The 23,145-nt window shown below is 62.5% G+C and overlaps 2 protein-coding genes across 3 annotated transcripts; both read left to right on the forward strand.

Annotated features, from left to right (window-relative positions):
- Window positions 1–298: 298 nt before the first annotated feature.
- On the forward strand, window positions 299–12,683 carry EML3 (EMAP like 3). Its single transcript, XM_059718417.1, has 23 exons — window positions 299–395; window positions 984–1,130; window positions 1,416–1,698; window positions 1,784–1,897; window positions 2,039–2,067; window positions 2,154–2,189; window positions 2,720–2,843; window positions 3,134–3,283; window positions 3,375–3,444; window positions 7,086–7,196; window positions 7,419–7,514; window positions 7,670–7,804; window positions 8,199–8,337; window positions 8,542–8,693; window positions 9,018–9,143; window positions 9,469–9,600; window positions 9,783–9,850; window positions 9,951–10,039; window positions 10,248–10,345; window positions 10,804–10,891; window positions 11,322–11,420; window positions 11,535–11,665; window positions 12,213–12,683. The coding sequence occupies exons 1-23, from the start codon at window positions 377–379 to the stop codon at window positions 12,417–12,419; spliced, it is 2,643 nt and encodes an 880-aa protein (XP_059574400.1). The 5' UTR covers window positions 299–376; the 3' UTR covers window positions 12,420–12,683.
- Window positions 12,684–13,394: 711 nt separating this feature from the next.
- On the forward strand, window positions 13,395–23,145 carry MTA2 (metastasis associated 1 family member 2). 2 transcript variants are annotated; one of them, XM_059718455.1, is made up of 18 exons: window positions 13,395–13,540; window positions 14,297–14,364; window positions 14,730–14,823; window positions 15,678–15,795; window positions 15,950–16,013; window positions 16,245–16,362; window positions 16,494–16,596; window positions 17,627–17,726; window positions 17,884–18,072; window positions 18,270–18,344; window positions 18,463–18,521; window positions 18,795–18,892; window positions 18,976–19,115; window positions 19,345–19,573; window positions 19,905–19,994; window positions 21,895–22,049; window positions 22,365–22,513; window positions 22,683–23,145. In XM_059718455.1, exons 1-18 carry the CDS (start codon window positions 13,513–13,515, stop codon window positions 22,843–22,845), a joined length of 2,040 nt encoding a protein of 679 aa, XP_059574438.1. In that variant the 5' UTR covers window positions 13,395–13,512; the 3' UTR covers window positions 22,846–23,145. The 2 variants fall into 2 exon arrangements, with proteins under 2 accessions (XP_059574438.1, XP_059574439.1); XM_059718456.1 differs by having other exon boundaries at window positions 21,895–22,040.

Consider the following 23,145-nt stretch of genomic DNA (forward strand, 5'->3'; position numbering starts at 1 on the left):
CCGCGCCCCCGACGCCCCGCAGGTGACACCGGGCGGGGGGGGCAGGAAGTGAAGAGCAGCCGCCTACAGCCCCCAGCCGGTCCCAGCGCTGGGGGGAGCCCAGGACCCTTCCCCCCGGCTCCAGCGCGCGGCCCCCGAGGGCGGCGGGGGGGGGGCTGGGGGCAGCCCCCGCGGCCGCCACCAGGGGGCGAGCCCCCCCCGCAGTGCGCACGGGGCAGTGCAGTGCAGCCCCCCCCCCCGGCGGTGCGGCGCAGTGGTTAGAGCGGGGGGGGGGGAGCGCCCCGGACGCCGGGTCCCGCGGGGGGGGCGGGGGGCGGGGGAAGTGACTCGGCGGCGGCGGCGCTTCCTGGGGGGGGCGGCGCAGCGGGCGCGGGCCATGGAGCCGGGAGCGGGCGGTCAGTGCGGGGAAACTGAGGCACGGCGGGGGGAGGGGGACGCAGGCGTCCGGCCCCCCACCCCGGAGAACCCAGCCCCCCCCGAGACCCCAGGCTGCCCCCACCCCGTGTCCCGGAGCCCCCAGCCCCGCCATGCCCTGGACACCCCCCCACCCCGGGCAGAGCCGGGACGGGACGCCGTGTTCGCAACTTCCCATTGGACCCAGCCCCCCCCCCCAATAACTTTGCGGAGCGGGGCAGAGCCCCCCCCCCCCCGGGGCCCAGCCCCGGCCCCCCACGGACAGCGCGGGCGCCAGGCGGGGGGGGCACCGAGCAGACCCCTCCGCGCACCCACAATAAAGGCACTTTCTCCGTGACTTTTGCGCCTCGGCGGGACGGGCGGGGGGACCCCAGCACCCGCCCCCCTGCCCCCCCCGCCCCCTCCCAGCGCTGGGGGGCCCCGGGCGTCCTGGGTCTCAGCTGCCCCCCCCCCAGCTACTGTCACCCCCAGACCACCCTGGGAGGCAGGGGCTGGGGCCCCAGGGGTGGAAGTGGGCTGGGGGCCCGGCCAGCTCTGAGCCGGGGTCGCCCCGCCGTGTGTGCGCGCAGGCGAGGACCCGCTGGCGGGGCTGGAGCAGCGGCTGCGGCGGCAGGAGCAGGAGCTGGAGCTGGTGAAGGCGGCGCTGGCGGACGCCCTGCGGCGCCTCGGCCTCCACGACCGGCAGATCCCCCGGCTGGCGCACAGCCTGCCACCTGGTCGGCCTGGGGCAGCCCCTGGGGGGGGAGGGGAGCAGGGGGGCAGCCCCCAGGGGGCGCTGGGGAGCAGGGGGGCAGCCCCCAGGGGGCGCTGGGGGGCCAGGGAGGGCAAGAGCCCTGAGCGGAGGCTGTCCTCGGGGGTGCTGGTGGGGGGATGGGGGTTCCTGGGTGCTCTTGGGGGGTGCGGGGGGGGGCTCTGGGGTGTCTAGGTCTGGGGGGACCCGGAGGTTTTGGGCAGGGAGTCCATGGTACTTTGGGGGGGCCCTGACCTCCCTCCCCCCACAGAGAATGGCGCTGGCCTGGACCCCTGGCCACATCCCACACCCGGCCCAGGGTCCCCCCCGGCCCCCCGCAGCCCCCCTGTGAGCACCGGGACGCAGACGGAGGAGTCGGCTCTGCAGGGGGAGGCGGGGGGCTGGGCCACCCCTCCTGGTCCTCCCCGCAGCCCCCCACCCTCCCCCGAGGAGCCCCCCCAGCCCGGGACCCCCTCGGGGGGCAGCAGCAGCAGCAGTGCTGCCCCCTCCCCTGTGCCCACGGCCCCCCCACCGGCGCCCCCCCACAAGGAGCTGTGAGTATCCCGGACGCCTGGGTTCTTTGGGGCTCAGGGGGTGTCGGGGGGGGTCCCCCAGCATTAACCCTTCTCTGCCGCCCAGGCTGCAGCGGAGCAGCTCTTCGGACAAGCCTGACAAGGCCAAGCCCCGGCAGAGGCTCAGCAAGAAGGCGGCGTCCACGGCCAACCTGCTTGCGCGCTGCGGCAGCCTGGAGAAGTACGGACCCCCCCACGCACCCCCCGCCCAGCCAGGGGACCCAGGTGTCCGGGCGCCAGCACCCCCCTCTACCCCTTCTCCGAGCTGGAGCGAACCCAGGTGTCCATGTCCCCCCCCGCTGACACTGCTCTTCCCTTTCAGCCGGGTGAAGGATCCGACCCTGAGCCCAGGTGAGTGTGGGGGTATTGGGGGGCTTAGGGGGCTTTAACCCTTTCAGCTCCACATCCCTGACCCCCTTCCCCCGCCATGTCTGCAGGTCCCCTGGGCTCCCGGCGCGGGAACTACAACCTGGGTGAGGTGGCCTTGGGGGACAGTCCTATAACAGTTGTATGGGGACTGGAGGGGCTTCATATAGGGTCTGTCATATGGAGGCAAGGAGGTCATATAGGGTTGGGGGGTGGATTGTAGGGGCTGGGAACAGCCATATAGGGCCTGGAAAGGTCAGATAGGGCTGGGGGGGGTATCGTATAGCAGTTTGTGTGGGGAGGGGGTGCTTTGTATAGGGTCTGGGGAGGTATATGGAGGTCGGGGGGTCATATAAGGACTGGGGGGTCCTAGGGTCCAGGAAGACTCCCTATTTGTTATAGGGCCTAGAGGGGTCACAGAGGAGGCAGGGGTCAGAGGGACTGGGAGCAGTATACAGGGGTTGGGGGGTCGTATCCAGGCCAAGGAAATCGGGCAGGGGCCAGAGGGGGTCGTTTAGGGACCAGGGGTCATAGGGGACCTGGGGGAGGCTGTTCAGGGGTGGGGAAGGCCATAGAGGGGTTGGGGGGCTTGGCTCAAGGGTGCCCATGCCCTCCTGTGACCCCTGACCCCCTGCAGAGGGCCGGTCAATCAAGATGTTCCTGCGGGGCCGGCCCATCACCATGTACATCCCGTCGGGCGTCCCTCACTACGAGGGGCTGCGGGCCGAGCTGCCCCCCGAGCGCCTGCAGCTGGAGTGGGTGTATCCTGACCCTGACCTTGACCCCAACCCTGACCCCCCCCATCTCTCTATCCCCCTGTTAGGACCCCCCCCAGGCCCAAAACCCTCCCCCAGGTCTCTCCATCCCCCGCCAGGACCCTCCCCCCCCATCTCTATCTCCCTGCCAGGACCCCCAGCTATGGGATTTCCCCCCCTACCATACCCCAATCCCCCTGCCAGGGCCCACCCCCCTGGGCATCTCCACCTCCCCCAGACATGCCTCCGCCATGACCGGGTGTGGTTGCCCCTTGACCCCTGACCCCACGGGGCAGCTATGGGTACCGGGGCCGGGACGGGCGCTCCAACCTGCACGTGCTGGGCTCAGGCGAGCTGGTCTACTTCGTGGCCTGTGCCGTGGTACTGCTGGACCTGAGTGTCCGGCGCCAGCGCCACTACTTGCGCCACACCGACTGCGTGCGCTGGTGAGTGGGGGCTGGGGAGCGGGGGGTCACAAGAATGGGGGGCAGGCTGGGGAAGCCCCCCAAAGTCTTAACTCACCGCTTTCTCCCCCAGCCTGGCAGTGCATCCAGACCGCGTGCGTGTGGCCACGGGGCAGGCAGCCGGTGTGGACAAGGATGGCAAGGTACCAATTTCCCCTTCTCCACGCTGGGGGGACACCCCCACTCCCCTCCCCAAGCTGGGGGGAGACCCCAGGAGTCTGGGCTCTCTCCCAGTCCCCACTCGCCTCTCTGGAGCTGGGTGGGAACCCAAGTGTCCAGGCTCCCCTGCTGCAACCCCCACTCCCCGCCCTGGGTGGAGAGAACCCCGGCGTCCGGGGCACATGTAGGATTCTGAGAAAGAGGGGGTGCAGGGGGTGCCTTGTCCAACACCAACACAACACAACACTTTTTCTGCCGTTAAAAAGCACCTCTATAGGTTAGCAGAAGAGTAAGATATCTATTGCATGTAATAGTATCAAGTTCTGCATGGAAGTAATCAATCTATAATTAATTGCTGTCATTAGCAGAACAATCAGAGTACGCATGATGGATCGATGATCTATAAAACGTAGTAGTCTCTGTAAAGCATGTATAATGTATGAAATACCTATATATTATGCATGAAGTTAGGTATTACATCTAAAAACACATGGTGTATAGCAACACAGCAAACTAGGCGAAATAATGTGCTGGTTTATTACTATCGACAAAGTGAGCATAGTGTATCTTGTCTATCACCTGTTGCATATCAAATGAGCAATGGGCTCCAGTTGCAGCAAGGGAACTTGAGGAAACGCACAGAAAATATATTATGTGCAAAACGTGTATAAAGATATTGCATATTAAAAACACAACAAATGAGGCAAAAATAACTAACATGCAGTTACGTAGCGCTCTTGACATCTTGTTTATATTATGTATCATCTGCTGCGTATACAGCACGTTACACACAAAATGCTTTTTATCCATTAAACATGTTGCATATAAAAATACATACTATCTATAAGCAGACAAGGTTCCTTGGGTGAAACCTAAACCCCTACTGTCTATAAAACATTTTTAAGATAACACAGAAGTAAATAATTTGCATTTTTTTATTATTGGCAAGATAACTATAGTATATGTTATGTGTTATTGATTACGTATACAATATATTACGCATAAAATACATATGTGTAAATCACATGTATGAATAAGAATATTATGTTTAAGCACATATGCAGTGTATAAAAACACAACAAACAACAAAATAGGTCATTAGTTTTATTGGCAAAGTAACTGTATATGCTATGCATCATCTATTGTGTCTAAAGTATGTTACACCTACACGTGTTTTATACATAGTATCTAACTTGTTATACATAAAATTATATATATTGTATATAAAAACATGAGGTATACAAAAACACAACCTCCACCAAGGGGAAAAGTAATAAATATTTAATTAGTACTATTGAAGAAACAATCATAGCATATACATTGTATCATCAATTATATATAAAGTGCATTATGCATAAAACAGATACATTATGCATAATATTATGTGTTACATGTGAAAACGTAGAAGGTGTATAAAAACACCACAACTAATCTACATGTAACTATCTAGTATTATGGGCAAAATAATCCTAGTATCTATAATAGCATATACTATACGTTGTCTATTTTGTATAAAATAGGTGACGTGTATGTGTTTCATACATAGTATCTGTTTTATTACATGTGAAATTATATGTTGCATATAAAAACACAGGTGTATTAAAAAAGACAGCAGACCTGTCAACAAGTAATCAATATTTAATTAGTATTATTGACAAAATGGTAGTATAAAGTCCTAGAGAAGTGGGCCTGGAAGGGACCTCCGGAGGTCACATCTAGTCCAATCCCTTGCCTGAAACAGGGTCAGTCTTGTCTAAACCAAGCCATAAACCATCCTCTAAACTCCACATAAAAGTGCCATCAACCCTGACACAGCACAGACCTAACACTGAACCCGCCACAGGGAAAGCAGGGCTGTATCTATATTATATCATCAATTCTCTCTAAAGTCTGTTGCGTGTGAAACACATACTATATATAAAGCACGTAATTTCTGCATCGAATTCTGTATGACCTACAAAAACATAGCAGGTGCCTAAAAACACCATGACCAAGGCAAAAATAATCCTTATGTCACGATGTAGCATTGTTGGCAAAACAGTTGCGGTGTGTATCCGGCATCATCTCTTACATATATAATAGATCATCTGCAAAACCTGAGTTAATCTCTTACATATATAATAGATTCAGTGTTTCCAACTCTCATGATTTTTGGTGTTATTCTTCGCCAAACATCATGAGAGTTGGCGAGACTGTAGATTGTCTGCAATGTGTCCTGTGTACACATATTGCATATAAACTTCATGTATATGCCATATAAAAATGTCCCGTGTTAGGTATAGAGAGAGATGTTACATCTAAAAGCACAAGGCACCAGGCAAAAGTCAGCAGCAGGTGCTGTTTCTGTAGCCCTGCAGACTTCCATGGTCATCTCTGGTAGGTGCGTTGCACCCCAGCTTGCCGGGTCAGCGGGGATTTTACTAGAATCATAGAAAATTCAGGTTGGAAGGGACCTCAGGAGGTCACATCTAGTCCAACCCCCTGCTCCAAGCAGGACCAGCCCCAGCTACATCATCCCAGCCAAGGCTTTGTCTAGCTGGGTCTTCAAAACTTCCAAGGATGGAGATTGCACCACCTCTCAGGGGAGCCTCTTCCAGTGCTTTACTACCCTCCTCGTGAGAAAGCTCTTCCTAATGTCTGACCTCAACTTCCCTTCCTGCAACTCGAGACCGTTGCTCCTTGTTCCGTCATCTGCCACCATGCTCTCTCTGTTCCCGAGTACCGTTGCCCTGGGCTAATATGATGTGGCTGGAGATGAGGTTGTCCGTGAGAAGTCAGACTCATCTATGGGGCGGAGGAAGAGCAGGGGGACATGGGCAGGCCGGGATGGGGGGCAGCAGAAGGCAAGACAGCTCAGTCCATGGGTGCATCCAGGGTGTAGGAAAGGGGGCACGGGGGGTGTAGTGTGATGCCCCGTGTAGCACAACCACCTCCCATGGGAGAGCAATGAGGCTTTCTCATACACCAGGGTCCTTGGGCGGCCGCACACCAGGTGAGATCAGCTGGTGCCTGGAGATTTCAGTTTAAAATTAAAGCAAAAAGAAATATAACAGTGTTGGGAGGCGCGCCCGTGGCTAGCTTCGATCTTCAACTGAAAGCGCACAAGAAACCAGATGCATTAATGGCCAGAGCCTCCACTGAGTTTAAAAACCACAAGGAACTAGAGGCGTTAATGCCTAAATCCTCCATTCACTTGCAAAACCGCAAGAAGCCAGACTAGAATCGCCCCGAGACCGTGTAGTCCCAAACGTCTTGTTTACACATGTAAAGCAGAACGGGCCTTCGTGGGGTGGTGAAGCTGCAAGGAGACGCAGGCCAGGCTGAGGGGTGACAGCTCCGCTAGCCTTGGAGACCTGGAGGAAGGAGGTAGGGGGGTGTTAACACCTACAGGGTGAAGAGATCAGCAGGGAGATGATGATGAGTCAAGTCAGCTGAGGCCCCATGCTCTCACCCCCAGCCCCCCTTCTCTGCCAGAGACCCCAGGCATCTGGGCTCCCACCCCCTTGTTCTCACACCCAGCCCCACTCCCCTCCCGGGCATTCGGGCTCCCTGCTTCCCCCCCACACCCCGTGCTGGGGCAGGGAACCCCAGCGTCTGGGTGCTGACCCTGCGCCCCCCTCCACAGCCGCTGCAGCCACTGGTGCACATCTGGGACTCATCCTCGCTCCTGCTGCTACAGCAGCTCGGCTCCGGCAGCTTTGAGCGTGGTGTCGGCTCCCTCGCCTTCTCCATCGCTGTGAGTCCAGCTGGGGACCCTTCCCACTGCTGGGGGCATGGAGAAGGGGGGGCTGGGGGGGCCATGGAGGGTGGTTTGGGGGATGATGTGGCAAGGTATGGGATTCCTGCCTGCATCCCTAGCCTCTGGCAGGTCCAAGGAGGAGGGTTTCCATGCCCCTTTCCCCTGCATGGTGCCTGTCCCCCCCATGGCTGACCCTCTCCCACCCCCTACACTCCCCAGGAGCAGGGCACCTTCCTGTGCGTGGTGGATGACTCCAACGAGCACATGATGTCGGTCTGGGATTGGGCTCGCGGCACCAAGCAGGCCGAGATCAAGGTCAGTGCTGGGGGAACCCAGGTGTCCAGGATCCCAGCCCCCAGTCCCCTCCCAGCGCTGGAGAGAACCCAGCCCCCAGGCTCCCAGCCACCCTGCGCTGTCGGGACCCAGGTGTCCGGGCAGTGCGCTGACCCCCCTGCCCGCGTCCCCCCCAGAGCACAAATGAGTCGGTTCTGACAGTGGAGTTCGACCCGCGAGACAGCAGCCGCATCATCACCGGGGGCAAATCCCACGTCTACTTCTGGACCTGGAGCGGAGCCAGCCTCAGCAAGAAGCAGGGCATCTTTGGGGTATGTGGCCTGGGGGTGGGACAGCGGGACCCAGGCCTCACCCCCTGCCCTCCCCGAGTGGGGGGGGAACCCGGGTGTCCAGGCTCCCAGACCCCCCTGCTCTCACCCCACCCTGTCGCAGAGCTGGAGAGAACGCAGGCGTCCAGGCCCCCAGTCTCCCCGCTCTGTCACCCAGACCCCACTCCCCTCCCAGAGCTGAATTGAACCCAGGTGTCCGGGCTCCCTGCTCTCCACACCCAGTCGTGCTCCCTTCCCCAGGCTCGAGAGATCCCAGGTGTCCAGGCTCCCAGCTCCCCTGTTCTCATCCCCCAACACCTGGGTTCTCTCAGGCCCAGGGGCTTGGAGCAGGGGGTCTGGGTTCCTGCTCACCCCCCCACCCCCGTTCCTCCCCCAGAAGTACAAAAAGCCCAAGTTCATCCAATGCTTCGTGTTCGATGCTGGTGGCGACGTCCTCACAGGTGATTCGGAGGGGAACATCCTCACCTGGACCCGGGCAGCTGCTGATGTGCGCACGCTGGGCCGGGGCGCCAAAGGTATGGACCACTGGATGCCTGGGTTCCCTCTGCAGAGGGGCCTGGATGCCTGGGCTCTTTCCAGCTCTCAGAGGGGAGTGGGTGAGAGCACAGGGGGCTGGGTTTTCTCTAGCTCTGGGAGGGGGAGGAGGGACTGGGGGGGAGAGTAGGGGGCTGGGGGCCCGGACATCTGGGTCCTGCATTGACCTCCCCATCCCCTTGCAGAGACGTATCAAATCGGTCGGCAGACCCACGCACACGAGGGCAGCGTCTTCGCACTGTGTCTGCGCCGTGACGGCTCTGTGCTGAGCGGGGGGGGCAAGGACCGGCGCCTCGTGCACTGGAGCCCCGAGCTCAGCCTGCTGCAGGAGGCCGAGGTGATGGGCTGGACACCTGGTTTCTCTCGGGGGTGGTGTTGGGGGTGAGAGCTGGGGGGCCTGGGAGGCCGGACACCTGGGTTCTCTGGGTGGTGAGACTGGGGGGTGAGAGCTGGTAGGACTGGGTGCCTGAGTTGTCTCCAGCCTGGGGAAGGGAGTAGGAGTGCGGGTTGAGAGCAGGGAGCCCGGATGCCGGGGTCCTCGGGGGCAGTGGGGGATGAGAGCAGCGGGGGCTGGGAGCCCAGATGCTGGGCTCTCCCCAGCTCTGGGGGCTGGGCAGGGTGGTTCCAGCTGCCCCCTGACACCCCCCTCCCACTCCCCCAGCTGTCTGAGCGGTTTGGGGCCGTGCGCACCATCGCAGAAGGTGCCGGGGGGGAGCTGCTGGTGGGGACGACACGCAACGCAGTGCTGCGGGGGGGGCTGGCCCAGGGCTTCGTCCCCATTGTCCAGGTAATGGGGGGTATAGCTACACTGGGGGGGGCCTTGGGGGGCTGGAGGTTCCCAGCCTGCCCCGTTCATGTGCCCAGCAGCATCTGGATGTGCTGTAGGGAGGCTGAGTGGGCTGTGTGGGGGCTATGGGGCCAGAAGGGAGCTGTGGGAGTCCTGGGGGGGGGGGGTTAGAGCTGGCAGAGGCTGGGGGTCCGAGCCCACCTTGCTGCCTCAGGGTGCTCGGACGAGCTGCAGGGGGGTTGGGGGGTCACAGCTGCTCCCCTCCCCAGGGGCACACGGATGAGCTGGGGGGGGGGAGGGGTCACAGCCTGCTCTGCTCCCCCAGGGGCACACAGATGAACTGTGGGGCCTGGCCACACACCCGCGGCTCTGCGTCTTCCTCACCTGCGGCCACGACCGACAGCTCTGCCTATGGGACGGCGCTGCCCACAGCCTGGCCTGGAGCCTGCTCCTCGAGGTGGGGGGGGGGGCCTTTGGGGGCTGTGGCGTCAAGGAGAGTCTTGGGGGACTCTGCAGCCCTGTGGGGGTGTTTGGGGGGTGGTCTGTGGCCTCAGGGGGGACATTTGGGAGGGCACTTGGGGGTGCTGGACCTGCAGCCTGGGGGGCTGCTGGGCCCGGCTGACGCTTCCCATCCCCCAGGACACAGGGCTGTGCGCTGACTTCCACCCCAGCGGGCAGGTGGCGGCCGTGGGACTCAACACTGGACGGTAACTGCCCCCCCTGGGGCGGGGGGTGGGGGGGCAGCTGGTGCCCCCCCTCCCTCAGGCCCTTTTTTTCCCAGGGGCCCTGACCCCCCATCCCCTACAGGTGGCTGGTGCTGGACACGGAGACGCAGCAGGTTGTAGCCAGCGGCTCGGACGGCAACGAGCAGCTCTCGGTCATGCGCTACTCACCAGGTCGCACCCCCCCCCCCCCCACGGAGTCACCCCCCACCCTCTCCATGGTTCCTCCTATCTCCCCTACAGGGATTTATAGGGTCACAGCTCCTCCATAGGGTCACACCTGCCCCCGTGGGCCCCCTCCTCCCCTCCAAAGCCCCAACCCCCCTTTCTGCACCCCCAGGGTCCTAGCCCCCCCCATGGGCTCACTGCCCCCCCCTTGCAGACGGGGAGTTCCTGGCCATCGGGTCCCACGACAACTTCATCTACATCTATAGCGTGGGTGACGGTGCTCGCAAGTACAGCCGCCTTGGCCGCTGCACGGTGAGCCCTGAGGGCCGGTGGGCAAGGGGGCAGGGGCAAAGAAGGGGGGGAGATCTCTGGATGCTAGGTGGGGCAGAATCAAGGTGAGAGGGTCTGTCGGTGCTGGGGGGCGGTCTCTGGGTATTGGGGTCTGGGAGGCGGGTCTTGGTGCTCGGAGGGGCAGGGGCAGGTAGGGGGATCTCAAAATGGGGCTGGGGACTGGGGTGGGCTTTGGCTGGGTGTGGGAGTCTTGGGGTGCTGGGTACAGGAGCAGGGTGGGGGGTTCTGGGTTTGTGGGGGGGTCTAGAGTGTTGGGGGGGCTGGGGAGGGGTACTGGCTAGGGTACGGGTCCAGCCATTGGTCAGACTGTCAGCATTTGGCCCTGGGACGGGGTCCTGGGATGGGGCTATAGGCCTCTGGCATAATGGCGGGGTCTGTCTGTCTCATGCCCCTGCTATACCCCCCTCCCCCCCTGCCAGGGTCACTCAAGCTTTATCACCCACCTGGACTGGTCCAAGGACGGGAAGTTCATCATGTCCAACTCAGGCGACTATGAGATCCTCTACTGTGAGCTGCGGGGGGCTCCAATGGGCTGCGCTGGGGGGCTCAACTGGGTGTGGCAGGATTGGAGGGAAGGGGGTTGCATGGGGTTGGGTGTCTCTGGGGGTTTCCAGGTTGGCTGGGGGGGGGTTCAGGGAGGTCTCCATGGGGGCTGGGAGGGTGGGTAGCTGCAGGGTGGGGGGCTCTCCATGGGATGGAGGCTGTGGGTGGGGTTGCATGAGGTAGAGCGGGGTTGCATGGTGTGAGGGCGGGTTGGAGGGGTCTCCATGCGGCCTGGAGGATGGGGTAGCTGCAGGGTGGGTTGCATGGGTCTGGGGTCCCCATGGGGTGAGGGGGCTGGAAGTGGGTTGCATGGGGCTGAGGAGCTTCCAAGGGGGCTGGGGCTGGAGGGAGTCAGGCTGTGCATCCCCCCCACACCCCTTCCATGCCCCCCCAGGGGACGTGGCTGGGAGCTGCAAGCTGCTGCGTAACCGGTTCGAGAGCCGGGACCGGGAGTGGGCAACGTACACCTGCGTGCTCGGATTCCACGTCTTCGGTGAGCTGGGGACATGGGGAGGGGGACCCTGGGGGTGTCCCCTGGGGGTGCCGGGGAGAACCAGGGGGGGCAGGGGGCACAGAGGAATGCCCACACGTGCTCATGTGTGTGCAGGCGTGTGGCCGGATGGCTCGGACGGCACAGACATCAACTCCCTGTGCCGGTCGCACAGCGAGCGCGTGGTGGCCGTGGCCGATGACTTCTGCAAGGTGCATCTCTTCCAGTACCCCTGCTCCCGTGCCAAGGTCAGATGCCCCCCCCGCCCCCTCCCTGGGGGTTGGGGTGGGGGTGCCAGGCCCTTCTGCCCTGGACCTGAGGCAATTCTGGATCGGAGAATTTCTGGGGCAGAGGGCCCTGGCTGTCTTGGCGTGTCTCTGCCCAGGGCATCTTGCCTGGAGAGGGGGCAGGTATCAGGGTGGGGGGCACACTCCGCCTTGTAGGCCAGGTAGTGGGTAGTGTGTCTTGAGGGGGGTCTCTGCTGGGGGTGGGGGGACCGGGGGGGGTTCCACAATATGGCTGGCCGAACTCGAGGGGTTTCCTGAGGTTTTAGGGGGGGGTCTTATATTCAGAGCTGGGGTTGCTGCAGAGAGTGTGGGGGTCCTGAGGTTTTGGAGGGGTCTCTTATTGGGGTGGGGGGTTTCAGTGCAGCTGGGGAGCTCTAGGAGGTCTCATATGGGGTGGGTGGCTCAGCAGGGCCTGGAGGAGGCTCTGGGACCTTAGGGGGGCACTGGGGTTCTATGGGGGGGTCTCAGCCCCCCAACTCCTGCACCCCACAACTCCTCCCTCCCACAGGCCCCCAGCCACATGTATGGTGGCCACGGCAGCCACGTGACCAACGTGCGCTTCACCCACGACGACGGGCACCTGGTCTCGCTGGGGGGCAAGGACACCAGCATCTTCCAGTGGCGGGTGCTGAGCGGGGGGGGCGCCGTGCCCCCCCGCAGCCGCTCCTTCTCCTCCACCTCCCTCTCCTTCCAGGAGGCTGGGGGGGGGCCCTGAGTGCCCCCCCCACCCCCAGCCAGCCGCGGCACTAACTCACGCTAACGATGTGACCTGCTTCATTAACCATAACTCCCCCAGGGCAGAGCAGGAGGGGGAGGCAGGCAGTGCCAAAGCAGGGAGGGGCCAAGCACCCCCTCCCTCCTCCACGGGACCAAGTCTGGGGGGGGCAGGATGCAGCCCCCCCACCTTCGTTTACATTCCCGGCTGCTCCAAGCCGCTCTCGACACTGTGACAGGCCCAAATAAAGCCTTGGCATCAGGGGCCGGGCTCCCGTCTCCTTCCTGGTGGGGCGGGGAGGCTCGGCTGGGGCAGTGGGGGGGTCTGCCCCACCGCAGAGGTGGCTGCATCTTTGCGTTGGGCTCAGAGGTATCCCTGGATGCAGGGGAGCTGTGCCCCACCCTAGAGGTGGCTGCATGTTTGCACCAGCATCCCCATGTTCCACCTCAGCACTGGCTGCATCTCATCAGCGCCTTGGGGTTGGGGCTAAAGAGTCACTAACTGGGGGTATGGAGGGTGCATGTCTATTTTTTTTGGTTCTATGCTAATATATGCAAATAGAAGCCAGATCTATGCTCATATATGCTAAAGAGGGCGAGGGAGTAAAAGGGAAGAAATGGTGCGACACGGCGAGGAAAAGGTTAATGGGGAGCCGGAAAGACCCGAAGTACCCCCCCTTTCCGGAAGGAGCCGAAAGCGGCGGCGGGCGGAAAGACTCGAGTGCTGCCGGAAAGAGCCGAAACCGAGCCAAGGCTCTTCCGGGGGGGGGCCCGAAGCTAGCAGCGGAAGTGGCCGAGAGTGGAGTTAGGGGCGGAAATACTCGAGCGCCGCCGTAAATACTCGAAGTGCTGGCGGGAATGCCCGAGGTGGTGGCGGAAGCGGCAGGGCGGTGACGGAAACGCCCGAGTGATGCCGGAAGTGCCCGAGCTGGCGGCGGAAACACCCGAGCGGCACCGGAAACGTCCGAAGCGGAGGCGGAAACACCCGAGTGGCGCTGCGTGAGGAGGAGGAGGCGGCGGCGGGAGGCGATGAAGAGCGGCCGGGGCTGCCGGTAGCGAGCTCCGCCGAGCCGAGCCGGGCCAGGCCCGGGGCCATGGCGGCCAACATGTACCGGGTGGGCGGTGAGTGCGCGCGTGGGGCCCGGCACCGAACCGGAACCGGAACCGACCCCCGTCCCCTGGGGGGGAGGGGCAAGTGCCCCCCCTGGGTATTTGGAGGGGGTGGGGGGAGTTGAGCCCGTGGGGGCTGGGGTAGATATCCCCCGTGGGGCATTCGGGGGGGTGAGGGGGGCAGGTCATCTCGGGGGTAGCTTGGGGGCAAGTGGAGGGGCTGGGTTATGTAACCCCCCACTGGGGTATTTGGAGGGAGTGGGGGCAGTTTGAGGGCCTGGGGGGTAACTTTTCAGAGCCCTGGGGTGTTGCTGGGGGGGGGGTAGCGGCCCCCCCCAGGGTATTTGGAGGGGGGTGGGGGTGCAGCTCTGCCCCCGAGGGGTGATTTGGGGGTCCCTGGGGTAGCTCGGCCCCCGAGGGGTATTGGAGGGGGTCGATGAGCTCTGAGGGGGCAGTTTGGGGGGGCTGGGACAGGTCATCCCAGGGGGTGGGGAGCCGTGTGGGGGAGTGGGGGGCAGGCGGCCCCACGGGGAGTTTGGGGATCCCGGGGGGGTGTATCTAGATGGGGGCTGGGGGGCAGGTCAGGGCGGGGGAGGGCAGCAAGAGAGATTCAGCCCCTGGGCGCGGGGGTGGGGATCGCCCCGGGGGCCGCAGTCGGGGGCACTAGGCCTCAGGGGGGCTGATTGCAGGGGTCGGTGCTGGGGCTGGGTTGGGGGTCCCGCCGCTTTTGCCCCCCCTGACAGCCCCCCCTTCCCTCCCCGCCCCCAGACTACGTCTACTTCGAAAACTCCTCTAGCAACCCCTATCTCGTCCGGCGCATCGAGGAGCTCAACAAGGTGAGAGGCCCCGGTGCCGCCCTGGGGACGGACCCCGGCAGGATGGAGTCGCGCCCCCTCCCATGCCCCAGGGGCTGGCGTCCAGGCCCCTTCCCCCCCTTTGAGGCCCTGCTCTGGGGCAGTTCTGCAGAGGGTTGAGGGGGCTCGGCTTGTCTGGGGGTTGCACGGGGGGAGTCTTGTTTGGGCTGGGGTGGGCCTGGCCTGCCTTGGGAGATGAGGGGGTTGTGGGGCAGGTCTGGGGGGGCAGAGGAGGGCTTGACTGAGGGGATGTGGGGGGTTGCAGACCAAGGCTGGGGGGGCTGGGGAGACATGCAGGGGGCAACTGTGCCCAGGGCGCTGTGGCAGCCTTTCACTCTTGCCCCCAGACAGCCAACGGCAATGTGGAGGCCAAGGTCGTCTGCCTCTTCCGGCGCCGTGACATCTCCAGCAGCCTCAACAGCCTGGCCGACAGCAATGCCCGTGAGTGGGGCACCAGGGGGGAGCTGTGACCCCTCCCACTGTGGAGGGAGGGGGGTCTATCCTGGGCCTGGGCTGAGGGTGACGGGGTACAGAGCAGCCCAGGTCCAACCCCAGGGACTGAGCTGCCCTGACTTGTCTCTGAGCAAATTGGGGGCTGGTTTTGTTTCTCCCAGCACTGCCCGTGTAGCAGGGGCCTGGGAGTGGGGCGCAGGGGCTGAGGGCCCGGGGTGAGGGAGCGCTGGCAGAATTTGGGGGTCAAGAGTGAGGGGCGTTGGCAGGGCTAGCGGGGGCTGCAGGTTGGGGGTGAAGGGCACTGGCAGAGAGCTGCGAGTTGGGATGTGAGGGGCACTGGCAGGGATAGGGGTTGAAAGGGACTGTGGGGTTAGGAGTGAGGGACCGGCGGGGCTGAGAGGGGCTGCAGGTCAGGAATGGGAGGCACTGACAGAGCTGGGCTGAGGGGTGGCGGGTTTCCTCCCACTGTACCATGCAGGGCTGCCCTGGCCCGTGACCCGGTGCAGCCTGGAGGCTGCAGACCACGTGGGCTTAATGGCATTGGGGGGGCGAGGGCTCTGCCTGGGGTTTCCTGGGCGCAGGAGCAGGGGTAGATTTTCCACCCCCAAGCCCTTGGGCAGCTGCCAGGAGCTGGAGACAGGCGGGGCTGGACCGCAGCTGCCTCCACGGAGCCGCTTCCTGCCATGGGGGCTGGGGGGAGCGGCTCTTGCTGGGGGCGGGGAGGGGGGCCTGGAAGTGTGGGCAGGGGTCTGAGCCCATCTCCTTGGCATGAAGAGGGAGCTGTGTGGAGCTACCTGACACCCCCCCTTCCCCTGCTCCCCCTGCTTGGCATGTTCCCCCAGGGGAGTTTGAGGAGGAGTCAAAGCAACCAACAATGACAGAGCAGCAGCGGCACCAGCTGAAGCATCGCGAGCTCTTCCTGTCCCGCCAGTTCGAGTCGCTGCCGGCCACTCACATAAGGTGTGTTGGAGGGCACCTCAGCAGCTACCAGGGAGGAAGCTTTGCATGTGGCAGGTGGGGGGGTGGCAGGTGAGGGGGGGGGGGATTCCTTGAGCTGGCCTGGGCAGGGAGGGAACTCCAGCATGTGACACGTGATCTTGCTGGTTGCCCACAGGGGGAAGTGCAGCGTGACACTGCTCAACGAGACTGACATCCTGGGCCAGTACCTGGAGAAGGAGGTGAGGGGGGGTCGTAGCTCTCTGGGGGCAAGGTCCTGGTCTCTGTAGAGCTTGGGGGGGGGAAGAACTGTTTTGGGCTGGGGTTGGGGGTGCATCTCCCTGGAGGTGGGGGAGCTAGTCTCTTTTGGGCTGGCAGCTAGGGGGAGGGCAGTTCCCTGGGCATGGGTCTGGAGGGCTGGGGGCTCTGGGGTGTTCCCAGCCCAAGGTTCATTTCCTCTCCCCCGGTTCCAGGACTGTTTCTTCTACTCGCTGGTGTTCGACCCTGTGCAGAAGACCCTCTTGGCCGACCAGGGCGAGATTCGTGTCGGCTGCAAGTACCAGGCTGAGATCCCCGACCGGCTGGCTGAAGGTATGGGGAGGGGAGGGAAGGGGACCGCGTCCATCCCCCTTGGCTGGAGAAGGGGATCAGGACTGTCTCCCAAGAGACTAGGCAGGCAGTCATGTGTGTGGGGCCTCCCCTGACCCAGCTGCTTCCCGCAGGTGAGTCTGACAACCGCAACCAGCAGAAAATGGAGATGAAGGTCTGGGATCCCGACAACCCCCTAACGGACCGGCAGATAGACCAGTTCCTCGTGGTGGCCCGGTGAGGGGAGTGTGGGATGGGGGGGAGCAGGGGGGAAGGGACGGGCTTTAAACAGCCTTGGAGAAGTCGGGGGGTCTAGAGGCCCAGAGCCACAGGGTAGGGTGCTAGGGCCAGGCTGTTCAACTGGTGGGTAAGAGGAGCCCTGAGCACTGCCAGAAAGAGCAGGGACAGCTCTTCTGCTCCCAGCCACACGCGAGAGCATAGTACTGGGACCTCGAGCCAAACACCTGCCCTGGCAGCACGGGGAGCAGTGGGCGAAGATGCCTGATGGGGTCTGGAGGAGGCTGGCCAGACACTGGGGGCTGAGCTCAGTGCGACTGCCCTTGCTCCCCCTGGGGGCTCTCCCAGGCCTTGGGCCTTTGCTGCTATTGCTGCACAGGGCTGGGAGGGAATTTTTCCCCGCTCTGTTGGTACAGAAGTCAGGGGTTTCTCCCCTTCTTTTGTGGTGCTGGGTGCAGCTGTAGCCAGGCTAGGGACAGTGACCAGGCTGTGCTAGGGTTCCTGTTGTGGCTCAGTCCTGGAGGCTTCTGCCTAGAGAATCTTGCTGCCCACTTGGTCACTCTGATGTTGCCTTGCCCCCCACCGTGGTCAGACTGATATGGATTGGGGCAGGGAACAGTGTTCCCTTTCTCTGCAGGGCGGGCCTGGCTTCTGCCTGGGCTCTCTCCAGTGCCTTGAGCTCCCCTGGCAGCAGCAGGCCACTGATACCCTCGCTCTTCAGGGCCAGGCCTGAGGGCTCTGGGCATCTGTGGGATGGGCTGGGGAGTGGTACCAGCAATGGGCCAGACCATGGTGTGTCTGGATAGATCGTGATGGGGCTGAGCCCCAGGTGATCTGTCAGGGCCCTTGTGATTCCAGCAGAATATGGTGGTGGGGAGTGAGGGGATGTGTTGGTGAGGGGTTTTCTAGAGCACAGGGTGGGAGGCACAGGCGCACGCCAGGCCTGGGACAGGTTGGGAGGGGGTGCTCAGGGTTCTCTGGGGTGTCCACCCATCCCAGGGCATCACTCACCCATTCCCCATCCCTCCAGGGCTGTGGGGACTTTCGCACGAGCTCTGGACTGCAGCAGCTCCATCCGACAGCCCAGCCTGCACATGAGTGCCGCTGCTGCCTCCCGGGACATCACGCTGGTGAGAGGGGTGGGGGGGCAGACGAGGTCCCTTGGCCTCACTATAGTTTGAGGGAGGGTGGGGGGGCACTGGGGGGTCTCTGGGGTGGGTGGGGGATATCTTGGTATCACACCGGCATCCCCTGCTTATGGCCTCCCTCCTTCCATCCCTTCCCCAGTTCCATGCCATGGACACACTGCAGCGCAACGGGTACGACTTGGCCAAGGCCATGTCCACGCTGGTGCCACAGGGGGGACCAGTGCTGTGCCGTGATGAGATGGAGGAGTGGTCAGCCTCTGAGGCCATGCTCTTTGAGGAGGCACTCGAGAAGTACGGCAAGGATTTCAATGACATCCGGCAGGACTTCGTGAGTGCCGGGGGGGCTGGGACTTGGGGTGTAGAGTGGCTGGGGGGGCTCTGGGCTGTATGACACACCCCATGTCCTGGGACATAGGGTTGATGGGGGGAGAGCTGTGCCATCTCAGCTCCTCTTTCTATGTGCAACCCCTGGGGGAGGGATTGAGGGGGCCCATGTCGCTATCTGATGCCTTCCGGCCCCGGCAGCTGCCCTGGAAGTCCCTGGCCAGCATCGTGCAGTTCTACTACATGTGGAAAACCACTGACCGCTACATCCAACAGGTGAGTGCTGCCTGTGGACAGGGGGTCCTGCTGCCTGATGGGGCCCAATGAGAGGGACAGGGGTCCTGGGGCAGAGCCCCCATGGTGCTCATGCTCACCCCCGCATCTCTGGTTGCAGAAAAGGTTGAAGGCAGCGGAAGCTGACAGCAAACTGAAGCAGGTCTACATCCCCACTTAGTGAGTGACGGTCTGGGGCGGAGGAGGAGGTCTGTGCCTCTGGGTGGGGCCACAGCCCCACCTAGACAGTATGGGCCTGTGGGGTGGGGCTTCAGCCTAGCAGGTGGGGTCACATCCCCATCAGGGAGTCTGGGCCTGGGGTTGTGGCCACATTTCCACCTCAGTGTGGGGCTGGGAGGCAGAGCTCCAGTCCTGCTAAGGCTGGGGAGTGGGGCCTGAGGGATCCAGAACTGTGGTGACATCGTCTCCGTGTCCTCCCACGACCACCCCTAGTACGAAGCCAAACCCAAATCAGATCATCTCGGTGGGCTCCAAACCCGGCATGAATGGTGCCGGCTTCCAGAAGGGGCTGACCTGCGAGAGCTGCCACAGTGAGTTGGGGGTGTGGCGGGGGGGCAGGATGGGGGCTGCCTGGCACAAGGCCCCTCCTCTGACTCCTGTCTCCCCACCACAGCCACACAGTCGGCCCAGTGGTATGCCTGGGGCCCCCCCAACATGCAGTGCCGCCTCTGTGCCTCCTGTTGGATTTACTGGAAGAAGTACGGGGGGCTCAAGACCCCCACGCAGCTGGAGGGCGCTGCCCGCAGCACCACGGTAATGCACTGGGGCGGGGGCCCCTGACTTCCCCCTGGGGTCTGGGCCTTCTTTCTCTCTTCCCCCATAGCCCTTTTGTGGGGGAAAGAGGATTCCCGAGAGCCAGCTGTGGCTCTTCTTGGAGGAGGGGAGCCCTGGTCTTCACCCCCTTGGTTGCATCTGGGCTATGTTTGGGGGGCAGGGGTCTCCAGGAGCCAGCCCTGATCTCCCCCACCCCCTTGGTCGGCAGGAGCCACACTCACGGGGCCACTTGTCACGGCCAGAGGCGCAGAGCCTGTCACCCTACACGACCAGCGCGAGCCGAGCCAAGCTGCTGGCCAAGAACAGACAGACCTTCCTGCTGCAGACTACGAAGCTGACCCGCCTGGCACGCCGCGTCTGCCGCGACATCCTGCAGCCCCGGCGTGCCGCCCGCCGCCCCTATGCTCCCATCAATGCTAATGCTATCAAGGCTGAGTGTGCGTAGGAGCCGGGCAAGGTCAGGGGTGGGGGGGGCTCAAGGAGTGTAGGGCAGGTGAGGGAGACTGCCATGCCCATGAATGCCAGTGCTATCAAGGCTGAGTGTGTGCGCCAGGGGAAGTATGTGATAGCCCAGGATAGGGCAGGGGGGTGCATGTGCCTGGGAGTGGGGATGGGGCGGTATGTGTGTGTGGGAGGTGAGAGAGTGCCTGGGGCAGGGGTAGGGACATGTGCTTGGGGGGGCAGGGTGTAAGCAAGCCTGGGTAGTGGTGTGACTGTCCACTGTACCCCCCCTGCCTGATACCTGGTCCCTGCCCCTCCCCTCTGCAGGCTCCATTCGCCTCCCCAAGGCAGCCAAGACACCCCTGAAGATCCACCCGCTGGCACGGCTGCCCCTGGCCACTATTGTCAAGGAGCTGGGTAAGGCTGGTGTGTGTGGGGCAAGGTGGGAGGCCTCTGTGTGCTAGGGTCCCTGAGCATCTATGGGGGATGTTCTCTGCCATCGGTATCCATAGCAGGGACTCCAACCCCCTTGCACAGAGACAGATAGGCCCAGCGCCATCCCTCAGCCCCCGCCCTGCCTGTCTTGGGGATGGGGAGGGGTCCAGAGCAGCTGGTGGACTGGAGTGGGACTGAATAGGCCCTGAATGGGAACTGAATAGGCTCCTGCCCAGGTAGGTCAGGGTGTGTTTGCTGCCTCCCGGCAGGTGTCAACAAGGAGCACAGGGCCATGGTCCTGTCCCGTTGTTGCGCCGCGGTCCCCCCCCTTCCATCCCAGGCAATGAGAAGGAAGGGAGCTCTGGGACCTCATGGTAAAGCCCCGCTGTTTCCTTCCCGGCTCTGGGAAAATTCTGGCATGATTTGGCAGACAGAAGAACAGCAGCTCAGAGGAAACTCTTCCCCCCCTCCCTCCACCCCCGTTCTGTTCAGCAGCTAGGGGTAGATCTGTTCTGCATGGATTTGTTTGTGCCCCTGGCTCCGTTCTCTGCCTCCATCAGCTTCTGTGGCTACGAATTCCATGTGGGAATGGGGTGCTAAGTAAAGAAGCCCTTCTCTTGTGAGTTTTAACCCTGCTCACGTCAGTGGGTGCCCTGAGATCTTATACCTGGGACTTGGTGACCAACAGCTCAGTTCCCTTGGTCCACACCTGTCATGACATGATAGACCTGTTCTGCCACCCCTCAACCTTCTCCACACTGAGTTGTCCTGGCCTTTTGAGTCCCTCCTGCTCTGGTCATAGCTCCAGGCCTCTCATCATGGTAGTTGCCCTTCTCTGGACCGTGGCAATGCTCTGTGCAGGAGCGGGGGTTGTGGAATAATGTGCCCTAAGCACAGGTGAGGGCAGCTTGGAGATGCACGCTCGGGCTGAGGAGGGACCTGGCTGATGCCCACTGCTCCTAAAACATGGGCAGAAATGACAGAAGCGTTGCATGCAGTGATGGGCTCTACATGAGCTGTCACCACACAGGAAAGAGACCTGGGAGCCACCATGGGCAGCTGGTTATAAACATCAGCTCAGGGCTCTGGAACGCTGCCCGGTGCTGATCCCTGCACCTCCAAAAGGATAGAGAAGTCCAGAGAAGGGCAGCAAGGCTGACTAGTGATCTGGAAGGGCTTCTCTAGGAGGAGAGGCTAACAAGGCCAGACCTGGTCAGTGTAGAAGAGAGATGCTTGGGTGGAAAAAATGAAGAGTTTATAAATCACTGATTGGGGAAGATGAAGTCATGAGGAATCACAGGGAAACTAGCAGGCTGCCAATTTAGGACCAATACCGGGAAGTTTTTTCTCACTTGTGGGGCTTGTTGCCCCAGGTGTGGGGGAAGCTGGGAGTTCAGCCTGATTCCTCAAGGGACCAGGCATGTCCTTGGAGGAAAGGGGCATGAGTCACTATGGAGCACGGGCATGAAGGGCACGGTCTCTGAATCGGAACATCCTGGACCTTTCATGCTGGACGCTGCGCGTAGGAGAGGAACAGGAAAACCCTGCTCGGACCTAGTCACTCTGTTCCCTGCCACTGGGGGACACGGGAGACTGGGCCAGACAGAGCTAAGGTCTGACCCCGTCTGGCAGAGCATATGCTCTTCTGTATCTCCGGAGCCAGCAGGCACCTCTCGGCCACCTCCTGCTCTGAGACGGGGCCCGGACATGGCCCCGGACTTCTGGCTTCCCCACAGCCAATGCCACCAACTTGGCTTGGGAGTCAGGGGTAGGGCTGGGAACGGGGCACTGGTTGGACCTGGCCTGGCACCTCTTTACTGTCATGTCACTGGGAGGCCTCCACAGGGGTTCTTACAGCCCCCTTTTTTCTTCCTCTACCCAGCGGCCCAGGCCCCGCTGAAGCCCAAGACGCCGCGTGGCACCAAGACACCCATCAACCGGAACCAGATGAGCCAGAGCCGGGGCCTGGCTGGCATCGTGGGCAAGAGGGCCTACGAGGGGGCCAGTGACGCGCACCGCGTGGCCCGGGTACGCAAGGTGGGGGGGCTTTGTCAGGCATCGGGGGGCGCGGGGGGCTGTAGAGGGGTGGGGGCTTGAGGGGGAAATCATAGTGGGGGAAGTGGGGGGAATCGTAGTGGGGGAAGGGCTACCTGGCAATGGAGCAGGGACTGGGAGGGGGTTGCCAGCAGCAGGGTGGGAGGTTCTGGGGTGGGATGGGGAGGGAGTAGTGGGGGCTTTCCTGGTACAGCTGGGGTAGGGGGCTGGGGCAGGATTGGGGGCCAGGGCTGGACTGGGGAGCCAGGGCACAGCTGAGCTTCCCTTCTTCCTACCCCCCCCACGTGGGCGGCGCAGGTGGTGGGGGGTGGCGTCCCCTTCTCAGCCAACGGGCGGCCCCTGAGCTCAGGGCTCCGGGCCAGCGCGCAGCCGGCCGCCAAGCGCCAGAAGCTCAACCCAGCTGATGCCCCCAACCCTGTCGTCTTTGTTGCCACCAAGGACACCAGGTACTGGGGGGTGGGGGTCTGGGAGAGGGGGCTCCAGAGCAGGCTGGAGCCTGGGCCTGCTGTGGGGGGCAGGTGGGAGGACACCAGGGCTGCCCCCAGGGTCTGGGGGTACCCACCTCCCCCCCACTTGTGACCATACTCCCCCCCACCTTCCCCTCCCCCCCTACAGGGCACTGCGCAAAGCCCTGACCCACCTGGAGATGCGGCGAGCTGCCCGCCGGCCCAACCTGCCCCTCAAGATCAAGGCCACACGCCCCACAGTTGCCCCCCTGGCGCCCGTGCCCCCTGCCCGGCCCGCCAGCACCACGGAGCCCATCGTCCTGGAGGACTGAGCCGGGAGGGGGGGGGCCTTTCCTTTTTATATTTTTTTATTTCCATGTATGCTCCCACAACGTGGCTGGGGGGGCCGGGGCCCAGCCTTGGAGGGCGGAGGGGGGGGTCCGGGCCTCTGGGGCTGCCCCCTTCAATGCAGCTACTTCCTGTCTGTGTGACCTACCCCCCCCTTCCCCCCAGGGCCAGAGGGGAGGGCGCCTGCCCGCCCTTCTCTCTCCTCCCCGGGGTGTTTTTGTACCTCGCCCTGTAACCAGTTCTTATAGTGACCAACCGGGAAATAAAACGACACCTTTTCTTCA

The sequence above is a fragment of the Alligator mississippiensis genome, chromosome 15 (assembly GCF_030867095.1).
Source record: "Alligator mississippiensis isolate rAllMis1 chromosome 15, rAllMis1, whole genome shotgun sequence".
Taxonomy (NCBI): domain Eukaryota; kingdom Metazoa; phylum Chordata; order Crocodylia; family Alligatoridae; genus Alligator; species Alligator mississippiensis.

Coding starts and splice junctions, on each gene's coding strand:
- MTA2 (XM_059718455.1), top strand. CDS start 13,513: ATGGCGGCCAACATGTACCGGGTGGGCG. Junction 17,727..17,883: donor CCTCCCGGGACATCACGCTG/GTGAGAGGGGTG, acceptor TCCCTTCCCCAG/TTCCATGCCATGGACACACT. Junction 22,514..22,682: donor GTTGCCACCAAGGACACCAG/GTACTGGGGGGT, acceptor CCCCCCCTACAG/GGCACTGCGCAAAGCCCTGA.
- EML3 (XM_059718417.1), top strand. Junction 8,694..9,017: donor GCCTGCTGCAGGAGGCCGAG/GTGATGGGCTGG, acceptor CCACTCCCCCAG/CTGTCTGAGCGGTTTGGGGC. Junction 9,851..9,950: donor GTGGGACTCAACACTGGACG/GTAACTGCCCCC, acceptor CATCCCCTACAG/GTGGCTGGTGCTGGACACGG.